The sequence below is a fragment of the Python bivittatus genome, unplaced genomic scaffold (genome assembly GCF_059951505.1).
Source record: "Python bivittatus isolate LINGU-HERP-01145 unplaced genomic scaffold, Pbiv_v1 ctg000020_np1212, whole genome shotgun sequence".
In the NCBI taxonomy this organism is placed as follows: domain Eukaryota; kingdom Metazoa; phylum Chordata; class Lepidosauria; order Squamata; family Pythonidae; genus Python; species Python bivittatus.
In genome coordinates, this window is record NW_028277030.1 from 111,769,077 (window position 1) to 111,782,141 (window position 13,065).

The following is a 13,065-nucleotide window of genomic DNA, read 5'->3' on the forward strand; positions in this document are numbered from 1 at the left end:
CACTGTACTATAGAGAGCATTTTAACCTACTACCACCTGTGTATGGTTTGCTAACTGCACAGTGGCAGATAGGAAAGCGCTCCAGAGGGTTACCACCACTGCCCAGAGGATCACTGGTTGCCCTCTCCCCTCTTTGGAAGAACTTTATAGTTCCTGCTGCCTTAAGAAAGCTCAAAACATTCTTAAGGATCCATCCCACCCGGGACATTCTTTTTTTGAACTATTACCACCTGGCAGACGGTACAGGATAATAAAAACAAGGACAAACAGGCTGAAGAATAGTTTTTATTTCAGAGCTGTAACTATACTGAACTCTACTGTATAGTGCAATATTAACGCAGCATCAGGGGTTGTGCAATGGTGAATGGAATGTGAAGGTGTGTTTTATGTGTTTTATGTGTTCTATGGTTTTTATATTTTTAAAGCTGCACTGGGGTGGCATTTAATTTCGTTGTACGAGAAGTACAATGACAATAAAGATTATTACTACTACTACTACTACTACTAAAAATTGCCAACATTTGCTGGATCATGGAGAAAGCATAAGAGTTCCAGAAAAACATCTACTTCTGCTTCATTGACTATGCAGAAGCCTTTGATTGTGTGGATCAAAATGGCAAATTCTTAAAGAGATGGGGGTACCAGAGCACCTTACCTGCCTCTTGAGAAATCTGTATGTGGGCCAAGAAGCAACAGTTAGAACTGGTCATGGAACAACCGATTGGTTCAAAATAGGAAAGGAGTATGACAAGACTATACTGTCACCCTGCTTATTTAACTTATATGCAGAGTACATCATGAGAAACGCCGGTCTGGAAGAATCACAAGCCGGAATTAAGATTGTTGATATTTCTCTCTGCAATCTCAAATATGCAGACGATACCACCCTAATGGCAGAAAGTGAAGAAGAACTAAAGAGCCTCTTGATGAGGGTGAAAAAAGAGAGCGCAAAAGCTGGCTTGAAACTCAACATTAAAAAAACTACGATCATGGCATCTGGACCCATCAATTCCTGGCCAATAGAAGGGGCAGAAATGGAAGCAGTAACAGACCTTATTTATTTGGGCTCCAAGATCACTGCAGACAGAGAATGCAGCCATGAAATTAAAAGACGCTTGCTCCTTGGGAGGAAAGCTATGGCAAACCTAGACAGCATATTAAAAAGCAGAGACACCACCTTGCCGACAAAGCTCCGCATAATCAAAGCTATGGATTTTCCAGTAGCAATATATGCCTATGAGAGTTGGACCATAAGGAAGGCTGAGCGCCAAAGAATTGATGCCTTTGAATTGTGGTGCTGGAGAAGACTCTTAGGAGTCCCTTGGACTGCTAGAAGGTCCACCCAGTCAATCCTAAAGGACATCTGACTGCTCATTGGAAGGATTGATACTGAAGCTCAAGCTCAGATACTTTGGCCACCTAATGTGAAGAGAGGACTCTTTGGAAAAGACCCTGATGCTGGGAAAGATGGAAGGCAAAAGAAGAAGGGGATGGCGGAGGATGAGATGGTTAGATAGCATCACTGAAACAATCAACATGAAAATGAGCAAACTCTGGGAGGCAGTAAAGGACAGGAAGGCCTAGAGCAATATGGTTCATGGGGTCACGAAGAGTCGGACATGACAGCTGTATTGCTATTACAGCTATTATAGTCATATTGCTATTATAATCCTAAGAACAGCACAACTTAATTCGAGGAATGAAAAATGGCATTATTAAGAGATCCTAACTGCTTTTCAGGTTTTTGTAAGTATCTTAGCAGTGAAGTCAAATTTCTGCTTTGAATCATACATCAAATCAAAATACTGATCATTTAAGGTTGAATGATTTAAAATGACAAACTCTACAAACAGTGTTTACCAAACACATGGAACAGCACTTTCTTGCTATATGAATACCAGTTTACTATGGTGGATGGACTCTATTACCATGGCAACAGGTGCACCATTGGAAGACCTGAAGGACCAGATTAGAGACAGATTGTCATGGAGAAAATCTATCTGTGGTTTGCTAAGAATCAATGCTGACTTGATGGCACATAGTCAGTCAGTCAGTCAGTCAGTCAGTCAGTCAGTCACTCACTCACTCACTCACTCACTCACTCCCTCAATCATGCCCATGTTTGTATCAGAACTGGTATATACCAAAGCACATTATCCTCAGTATCCTTTTAGAGTAACTCTTATACTAATTAGCCAAATGCAGGGACAGTAATAGGAGATCACTACAGGAACTAATTACTTAGAATGGTAGGTTCCTCTGTATTGGATGTGTTTGAGTGGAGGCTTTAACTTGGATTCCTGCACTGAGCTGAATATGCCTAAATTGCCTTTTTCAACTCTATGATTCTATGATTTAGCAATATTATCTATTAGTTTTGATAAGCTCCTTATTGTACCAAACTTGGTAGATAGTAGCATAGTAGTACAATATTCTTTTTTAATGTACAAACCAGAGCTTTTTATTTAGAAGTTCATACTAATGTGCATCAACAATTAAAGCAACTTATAAAAATATATTTTATTAACAATCTCTAATTTAGCCTAGTATACTATTTCTGACATCACATGTACTAAAGAATAATCTATATGTATTCCAAGCTTTTCAGATTCATTAAGTTTCTAGTAAGACAATTGGAAGCAACAAATATATTAGACACATGGATTTCTCTGTCAGAAAACATGAATGAGGAGAGTTAATTTCCTCCACTGCCTGATTCTGTCTATTTCAGAGAAAAAAAAAACTTATTTTAAATAAAGTGGCTTAATACTGGGCAACATGTCTCATCCATGGAAAATACCAAGTTTCACAATATAATTATGAAGGAACAGCATGCTGAAAATTTCCCATGATGAATTTAAGACCATTAAATATCATGAGCTTGTGTTCACCTAAAAAAACCTCTATCACCTTGCATTTAATGAATATTCTGTAAAATGGTGCAGATATTAAAAACTGAAAGTAAAACAAATAATAGCGTTACTAACTTGTCATTACCTATAACAAACTGCAAAATGGGCATATGCAGCTACAATCCAGTTGTGATGGCCAGCCACTATTAAAACTTTTCGTGGATCCACAGGAAACCCTGTTTTAAAAAAAGGCAAAACAAGCAGAAAAGATAAAATAAAGGTATCAATGATCATTTTTTAAATGAAGAGTTGCTACTATGTCACATATCAATGGCACTGTATATTCTGAAATCCCACAATCTGATTATGCAAGTACAAAATTGAATATTAGAACAAAACACAGTGTCTTGAAATTCAATGTCATGGACGCAAATCTAGCTTTTAATGCTACCAAGGTGGATGTGAAAGCATGCAACACTTTCCATTTATTAACTGTGAATGTACAGCTCCTTACTTTTTGAATGCAAATTGTCCTCAAAGTTAAAGGTATGTGCTTCACTGGCCATTCATTCAGTTTTTTTTATGTGTAATTTTTTTAAAAAGTAGTCTTTAAAAATCAGTAGCAACTGAAAGCCTAATTTCTATGTTCACAATGTTACTCAATGACAATACTGAAGAATCAAATTAAGACAAAGAAAGGTTTTGCATAGCCCTACACTCTAGTTTTCAACCACAAACATATGAATGCAAGAATCATGTGCACTTATAATAAGATTCTAAATTTCTCTCACCTAGCTTAACTGTATCTTCACCAGTACCAGTTAGTGAAGGCTGCAAACTCCCTCCTTGCACCTCACCTTCAGAGCAATTCTGAGGTACTCTAACATCAGTAGATACTCCTGCAGAACCACTGATCTTTCGACTTGGAATGCCTAAGAGAAAAAGGATATTTCTCTAATTCAGTATTACTGTTCCTCATTGTTATGACTAATTGTTAAGGTGTAAGTAAAAGAACCTTTACTAGAAAGTAACAGTTTCCCCAAATCTTCTGTGGGGAATTCTGTGGATATCAGGGGCTCTTCTAAAACAGCATGGGAGTCTCAGTGCAAATGGAAAATATAAAGTAAGCCAACTCACCAGCCCTAAAATAATATATTACAATTAATAACTCACATGGTTGCCCAAATTCCAAAGGACATTGTATGCAGATGTATTCCACAGAGGGGGCCACAATGATTTGTACAAACGACACTGCTCCAGAACTAAAGACTAAATAACTCTTTAATATGAAAAAGAGGAAGAGATGAAGGTGGATAAGGTATACCACTCCTGACCTTATAATGTCATCAGACAAACAAATAATCAAACCAAGTAATCCATTAAAGGTATTGTTGGCATTACTAGGACACTGGAAAATATGTATTGAACTAATACAAATGAGGCAAAATAATTTATAAAAGGATTCTAATAAGATCCTGATATGAAAGGTGGACACGATCATCTATTAAATATGGAAGTCACAGAGGCAAACTCTGATATGATTCTTTTAAAATAGCTGCAAAATCTCAACAGTTGAAAAGCCTGAGCTGAAACATACAGAAGTACCTGGAGGTGGGAGATATCCATGAAAGAGTACGCTGCCACAAGAGGAACGCTCAAGTTCTTCACATAAAAGCAATCTTCTTACTGAAAGGCAATAATGCACACACAATAAAACAGGTTACTTCAAAACAGTTTCTATCTCTTAAGATTTTTTTGCAAGAAAGCAAGTGGATGTGTTATACTATCCTTGAAAAATGTAAACAATCAACTTAAAACACATCTAAGTTTATTTCAGGGATGAATTCATATCCCCCATTTCTCAAAACTTTGGGCATGAAGAGTCTGGCAATTTTTCAGACTCTAGAATACTGCGTATATTTATTTTTAAAAAATGTATTTTATTTCTTTTAGTCTTCAAGTGTCTCAATGTGCTCTACAGTATTAACATATCAGACAAAAAAGGTTATAAGCCCAGACAGCAAAAGAAAAGAAATCTGCAGAAATAAATTCTGGTGAATTATCTGGTAGATCAAGAAAGCCATATATATATGGATTATATTTATGAAGAACTAAGCACATCTCTTGGAAGACAGCAGTAAACCCAAAATGCCATTGCATGGCCTAGCATACACTCCTCTCTTGAGGATGAAAATCAAAGCAGAGGGGAAAAAATGGGACTTTGGGGAAGAAGGTTACTGCTGGCAGCTATCCTATGACGATGCATCATTTCTTACAAATGGCTTCTGGAAATGAAATGATGAGTTCTGTTGCTGCAGTTCAAAGCTGACCAAGAAATGGAACAGATTTTGCTCAGTTATCTCCACACTTTTCAGTAAAAAATCCTTGGCTGGCTACTTTTATCTCAGTACTATTTAATATATAGATTTCAATTATGTATATGATTCATTGCCATTCTGATTTCCTATCATTCATTAAAAAGATAATTAAACCAGTTGCCAAGTTCAGTCTAGTGGATAATTCAAATACATATATTTACCTAAAGGTGTGATTCCATAAAATTCTGCTTCATGTCTGAGCACATTAATACTTACTCCTCTGCAAAACAAAGTAAACAGAATAAATACTATTTGGAAATAAAATGTATTTTTCCAGCACATGAATTAATATTAAGTGTTAGTTTCATGTAACAACAATATACTTAAACCTAACAACCTACATAAATATATGCTATTGTAAAGCTATAACAAAAGAGATTAAAATCAGAAGGATATTAATTGAAACTAATTCATTAACTGCAAAGTCCATTCTTAAAAAATAAATTTGTGTAGCTCATTGCTGTGGCTTGTGCTAAGGATCCAATCCAAAAACTCAGAGCCAGGAAATATAAAGTGGAATTGGTATATGAAGGTGAGTCAGGATAGAAACACAAGATAAAGGCTTGTTTGGCTTTTCTTAGGGTTACAGGGATACTCCGAGCTGGAACTTCTCTGGATACAGTTTTAAATATTATAGAGTGGCCCATTCTGAGATTTCTGTTTCTAGATTAGATCTCAGAATTTCTGGTAGAGGCTGTACAGGTATAAAATATATGGAGAATTAAGGATTTAAGCATGGATAGATTAAGCCTTTTTAAAAGGTTTAAGAATTAAAAATATCTGCTAAAACCCAGTGGCCCCTTATAAATTCTGAACACAATTTGGGAAAATAGAATCTCTGTGGAACCCCAGGAGATAGTATTATAACACCCAGAAGTACCAAACTTTTAAAACTAATTTTAAGTGATCTTAACACTGTTTTAATTACTTTCCTCCTGAACAGTTTTGATACAAAAATCTAACTTACCTCAAATCTAATTCCTTTGTTCGAAGAAAATTTAAAATTGGTGCAAATGCTGCAGGATCTCTATCAATAAATATCTACAAAAAAGAAGTGACAGCTGATTTATCTGCTTGCATGGATATTTTAGAACAAGAAAGCAATCCTGTCATAATTATGCATGCTTAAGTCACATTTATTTCACAGGGTGAAGCTTAAACATGCATTTAAATTTGTGGTTAAAGCTGATGAGACTTAATTTCATCAGCTGCAGCACCTGAGCCCAGACTGTATCTGGGCTCAGAAGCCAAGCAAGGTTAGACCTGCTTAACACTTGTACTAGAGACTACTAAAGAATGCCAGGGTTGTAGGCTGTCCTAGAACTGAAGAAACATCCCAGAAGGTGACAATAGCAAACCACTGTGCTGCTGTTGCTAAGATCGCTGCTGGGATATATCCACTGAGTTACCAGGCGCTGAGGAAACTTGCCCTGAAGGAGACTTATGTTTTCCCCTTTAAAACAGTTTATCTAGCTTTTCAGCTTAAAAGTCTTCAAGGCACGACACTCTATTACAATAATTAAATACAAACTATTAACCGATTAGATTAAAATTAAAGAGCTTGTGTTTACCTTATTATAAATTTCCAACAACTTATTCAGATGACACTTGGTCCCTTAAATTTTCCCCAACAAGAAAGGGAGCAGACCCTACCTTCAAACTAGAGGTGTTATCAATACCAATTATTCAAGTAATACTATTAAATTATATTACAAACCCAAAGTCCATTTCTCGAACACTTTTCCTTATATATATATCTTTTAAAATATATATATTTTAAAAGACATATATATATTAAATTATTATAAATGAATATAAATTAATTTATATTAAAAATATAAAATATATATAAAGATATATATATATATATATATATATATATATATATGATTAATAAAAATATATAATTTTATTAAAGATTTTTACATAAGTAAAAAATAAACTTGAAAATATATAAAGGAAAGTTAAGAAAAAGATAAAAGAAAAAGTGCAAGAAACAGTACAGATATAAAAAGAAAAAAGATAATTAAAGAAGCAACTTCCAATCTTCTTTATAGCAGTTACAAACTTATTATCCCTCCTCCTATTTACATTTATATTACACCATTCTCTTCTATCCCATATTCAACCCTTTTTAATCAGCAAATCCAGAAATCACCATTTCATTTTTTTCCAAAAAGTCCATAAAAGGTTTCAAGTCTTTAATAAAAGTTCTTATTGTTTTATCCCTGATGAAACAGATCAATTTTGCCATTTCTGCAAATTCTGCCATCTTCATAATGAAATCTTCCATTGTGGGTATTTCAGTGTTTCTCCACTGTTGTGCACGTAACAATCTTGCTGCAGTTACTATATACAAAACCAAACTTCCATGAGTCTTTTCTAATTGGCTATCCATAAGTCCCAATAAAAAAGTTCTGGTTTCACCCAACAGGTACTTTTCCAATGTGAATTGTACAACAGATTCTGCATACAAGCAATCTGCTTGATAGATCATGCAGGCTTATAGACAAACAACCTAAAAGGGCTTTAATGGTATACCATTAGTTTAATAAAACACTGTTGAAAATGAAGTGACAGGATCAAACTCTTTTCTAGTGGCTGAATGAGTTTTCTTTTATTCAATTCCTTCTATTAATTCTTGAGCTTGTCAAATGGTTGCTAGAATGTGTTCTGATTTAAAACAAGCTGTTTCAGTAATAGGTCCCACTCCAAATACATGATTCAAACTATCCCTCTGAAGCATTATTGAAAGTCAACATCATACATTGCTTTATATTGATTTACTATTGCAAGTCAACATCATATATTACTTTATATTGATTTACAGTTATAGGATGTTTGCATTTATTCAGATAAGCTTGCATAATTTGTTCTGAATCCAACGGTTTTACCAGATAAATCTAAAACAGGAATCAATTTTCACATTCTAATACAATTTAAAGGCAGAATACTCACAGCACCAGTTTCATCTTTCAGTGTTGAAATTCTTCCACTTAGCAAACTGAAATCAACAAATCTAAATTACAATCTAATTTGAATAAGAGATAGAAAGAAGACAAGCAAACCAAATAAATGTCATGAGCTGCAAGTTAGTTTACATAAGGGAGAAAGTGATTTCTGACTACCATAATTTCATCCATATCATTCCCAAGTACCAACCAAAACAAATTTACAAAGAATGAAGAGGGTTGCACAGTAGAAAAGGTAGTTGAGTAAGCTTTTCTGTGTATGGGAAAGTCCATCATTATAAATCCTTGCATACGCACAGATACACACAAAGACTGTGTTCAGGTTTCAATAACTCAAGTCATGATGGAGCTACATTTTTCAAGAGGGTAATATCTTTATAGTTCATATTTCTGCAATAATGATTATACAAGGGTGGGGTTAGGAAAGAATTAAGAAGAAATAAAGAATCCTTTTTCAGATTGTCCTCTCCTTCTACCATTCACTCTTTACAGCAAAGAGCATGTTTGATAAAAACCCTTAAGAGGGCCCTGGTGCACCCCTTCCTTAGGAGGCTGAGCTAGGATCTAGCTAAAACCTGGTAACTACTACCCAGTCTCCAACTTTTTAAGGTAGGTTGTGGAGAAGGTGATGGAGTGGTAATTACAAAGGGCTCTGGAAGAAGAAATGTGAACCCTTTTCAATGTTCACATCTGAGCATGGGACAGAAACTCATTGGGACCGGCAATGGGATCTAGACAGAGGAAGCACAACCCCATTAGGCCTGCTGGATCTCTTGGCAGCCTTCAATGTCATCATCAAAGGTATGCTTTCTATTGGTCTGCAAGGGTAAGGGGTTGAAAGCACTGTTCTAAAGTGGTTCCACTCATTTCTGAGTGGATGGTTCCAGTCAGCATATTATGAGGATAAGAGGCTGAGCCCTCAGGCATTCTAATATGAAGGCAAAATGAACCTCAGGAAGATAGTGAAAACATCTGAAGATGGCTGAAGAGGGGGAAACAGAAAGGCAGCTGTATTTCTAGCCATTGTTTTACTCATACAAGTTCCATCTTATGAATAAAAAGTAGCCAAGTAAGATTTCAAACTATAAGAAGGTGCATAATTTCATCATGGATCTTAAGATAAAGTATCAGAATGCAGTTAAAAATTTCATTGCAGGGAGATAAGACATAAAATATTTGCATTTTACATAGTCCACAAAAGAGTACCTCAAAATATTTACTCGTTTCTTACTATAAAGGGCACAATCAGAAGGGGAACCAGGTTGCTTGAGATTTTTCACTACAAAACAAAATTCAATAATAAAAAATGTCCCAATGTAGACAAAAACAAAAACCCAAAGCAAATGACATAATCTACTAGGGTTTCTCATTTAACAGGGAGTAAGTCTCATTGAGGCTACTTTCAACTAAAAATGACATAATTGTGACAAAATACCTGGAAAAAAAGGAGTCAGGAATCCACATTAGTGTTTGTCGTGAAGTACTGAACCTAGAAAAGACAGATGAAAAGTCAAGTAGATCTACAGGTTCAATCAAACAAAATTAAATGTGCTTTCAGTAGTAAATACAAATGTGTTAACACCTGACCTAGTGTAGAGATAATTTTGCCATTTATTATACAACTAATTACCTCTACTCTCCAAGTTTTCCAGAAGTCAAACATGGTCATAAGGCTTGAATGCCCTTGGGATACCAAGAACAATGCTATTCTAGTTTTATTCTTGGTTTTCTTCAAACATCAACTCATGCTCTATAGAAAACTGCTTTTGAAAAGGAGATAAAGGAAGTTTTGATTACAGCATATAGATCAACTCTTCAAAGGAAAAGGAAAGATTATATTGGGTTAGTACAAGCTACTTGCTTGAGCTTAATTGTTTGAATCTTGATTGACAAAGTTTGCCTCAAAGCAGGAGTGGGGAGCATTTATGTCCTGAGAAATGCATTCCATATTATTTATTTTCAGGGGTGACCAAACAGCTACAGAAAGTGGCAGGATGAAAGATAGTGATGTTACACACTTTTCATCTTTTCCAGTGATGTAAATGACTTTAAGTACGTGTCTTCAATTTTAAAGAATACACACACACACACGACATATGGAACATATATAGTGTTGAGGACTGGTGTGTTTTGTTTTCTAAATCTATGAAAAGTTACTAACAAATTTAAGACACTGAAGAAATAAATTCCCCACCCCACCCTCACAATAAGCAGGAGGTCATGTTTAAAACTGTTACATACATTGTTTTGAAGTAGCGTAACTTTCTCATATGTATACTTTTCAAAAGCAGTAAAGGCAAACTGTTGCCCTCCAGATATTATGGATTACAATTTCCATAAATCCAAATCAGCATAACCAATAATCTGAAATAAAGGGATTTTTATGGAACACACAAAAATATTAATATTTTGTACTATCACAACTTGTCAGATTGGTGAGAAGTGCCAGTGTGAATTCAATGAAAGGACACAACCATAATAAGTTCACCAAGCCTTTGTCTTCCTGCATCTCACATTCACAGAGTATATTCTGTTCAGGTAACAGTAACTAAATAGCAAATTTTACTGTATAAAACAGTCATAATTAAAAGGCCAATTATACCCTATTAGTACTCACAACAGATTAAGGTTCAAATTCTTTCTTCTGCTGCAAGTTCATATGCTTTTTTCTTTGTAGAGAAAATGCACACTTTCAATTTAAAAATTCAACTCTGGGGACTATTGGCTGGTGTGGGTCTTCTGGGCTGTGTGACCGTGTTCTGGAAATTTTGTTTCCTAAGGTTTCGCCAGCACCTGTGACCAGCATCTTCAGAGTGCAGGAGCACAGACAGGAGCAGTTCTCTCTGTGCCCAGGGTGATGGGGCCCTTTTGTGGGTATTTATAGAGATCTGGGGGGGGAAGGGGGGGATTGTGGGGGTTGGGTTACTGAGTGGCTACTTGTTTTGGTGTCAGAATCTATGTGTATCTTCCTGGGGATTAGGCAGGTTTTTTCTTCTATTGAATTGTTAACAAGGGGCTGCTGGGGGTGATTAGCAAGTTCATTGTGTGAACTGTTCACACGTCCTGGTGGTTGAGCTGAGTTCATTGACCATTTGCAGGCTGTATTTTTCAGGATTGGTAGCCAGGTTTTGTTGATTTTTAGACTCTCCTCTTTTTTGTTGAAACTGTGCTGGTGTTTGTGAATCTCAATGGCTTCCCGGTATAGTCTGGTATAGTGGCTGTTGGTGTTGTCCAGTATCTCTGTGTTTTCAAAAAGGATTTTGTGTCCAGTGTGCTTGAGAGCATATTCAGCTACTGCAGATTTTTCTGGTTGCTGTAGTCTGCAGTGTCTTTCGTGTTCTTTTATCCTGGTATGGATGCTGCGTTTTGTGGTTCCGATGTATACTTGCCCACAACTGCATGGTATGCAGTATACTCCTGCGGCGGTCAGGGGATCCCTTTTGTCTTTTGCTGATTTTAGCACTTCTTGTACTTTTCTGGTGGGTCTGAAGATTGTTTGGAAATTGTGTTTTTCCATCAGTTTTCCCATGCGGTCTGTGCTGGTGAAACGTTAGGAAACAAAACTTCCAGAACACGGCCACACAGCCATCGTATGCCGGCCGTGAAAGCCTTCGACAATACATCTGGGGACTATTAGTCAACACTAGTGTAACCATAACCTTACATCCATCCATCCATCCATCCATCCATCCATCCATCCATCCATCCATCCATCTAATTTATATAGCAGCCCATCTCACACAAGTGGCTCTGGGTGGCTTACAAAATTAAAACAACCGCACCACTAAAATGTTATTTCAGTATTTCTTCAACAAATACTACTGTTACATCATTCTGATTGAGTTGTTTGTCATCTACACTATACAATAAAGTGGTGCTAGAACATCCAGACTGAGTATAATATAGATTTCCATTTTTCACCTAGCAATACTCATAAAAGAATATTGCAGTGAGGGGTTTTGTTTTGTTTTTTGCTTTGGTTTAAATTCAAAGATCTGTAAATAGTTTTACTAGTGGAACAAGGTGCTCTCAGTTGCCACTTTCATATTTAAAATTCCTACCTACAAGGTTTGTCAGAGATTAAATGCCTGGTCCTTTGATTTAAAACTAGCAACACAACAGATACCCATGCAACAGACCTACACCTGCTCACAGACCAAGTAAGTTAGGCCACCTCACAAATGACACAAGACAATTTTGGAACAGGGAAGACAAGTTTCAGAAGTCCTCATAGCAATGGCTGGCTCCTACACTATGCTGAGCCACACTTGAGTTAGCTTTTCTGGCTTATCATGATTTGTAAACAACATTACTGAATAAATCATGTTTGTTTTAGGGCAACAGACTATAATTAAAACATGATTTGTTGTAGGCTTGTTTGCAGAGATGGTTTAACCTGATGTTCAAATAAGCATGCATGGTTTGACTGTGGTTCCTTGAATTATTCCTGGTTATTTTGTACCTTGTCCAAGCCTCTAAACATTTTTTTAAAATGCAAAAGGGAAATCAAATACAAGATCAGTCAAAGAAGTTATGATTTTGCTTGCTTGCAAGAGTGAGTCTGGATGACATACTATACCAAGTTAATGATTTAAATGTGCTTTGCTAAATTTCCACAATAGCAGAGTTCACACACTGTCAAACCTTAACACTTAATGTGTGAATCTAGCCTGACTTCAGCTTGTGCAACAATTTACATTTAAGGCAAGTCACAAACAAGCATTTTTATTTATTTCTTAATCATATTTACACAAAGTGACTCTGGGCAGCATACAAAACAACCATAAAAACAATTTTTAAAACATTCAAAAGTACAAAAAATTAATATTATTATAAAAGGCTAAGAGAGAGCATCAAATTATA

At 35.9% G+C, this 13,065-nt stretch overlaps 1 protein-coding gene across 1 annotated transcript in view; it reads right to left on the minus strand.

Annotated features, from left to right (window-relative positions):
* The window catches only part of KCTD3 (potassium channel tetramerization domain containing 3), a 45,689-nt gene that overhangs the window by 25,598 nt on the left and 7,026 nt on the right, over positions 1–13,065 (minus strand). The window contains exons 2-8 of the mRNA XM_007420057.4: positions 9,638–9,691; positions 8,189–8,234; positions 6,198–6,271; positions 5,392–5,450; positions 4,458–4,538; positions 3,644–3,784; positions 2,998–3,088 (exon numbers count right to left, since the gene is read on the minus strand). Coding sequence (XP_007420119.2) covers positions 2,998–3,088; positions 3,644–3,784; positions 4,458–4,538; positions 5,392–5,450; positions 6,198–6,271; positions 8,189–8,234; positions 9,638–9,691 — 546 coding nt within the window. The remainder of the gene's footprint in view (positions 1–2,997; positions 3,089–3,643; positions 3,785–4,457; positions 4,539–5,391; positions 5,451–6,197; positions 6,272–8,188; positions 8,235–9,637; positions 9,692–13,065) is intronic.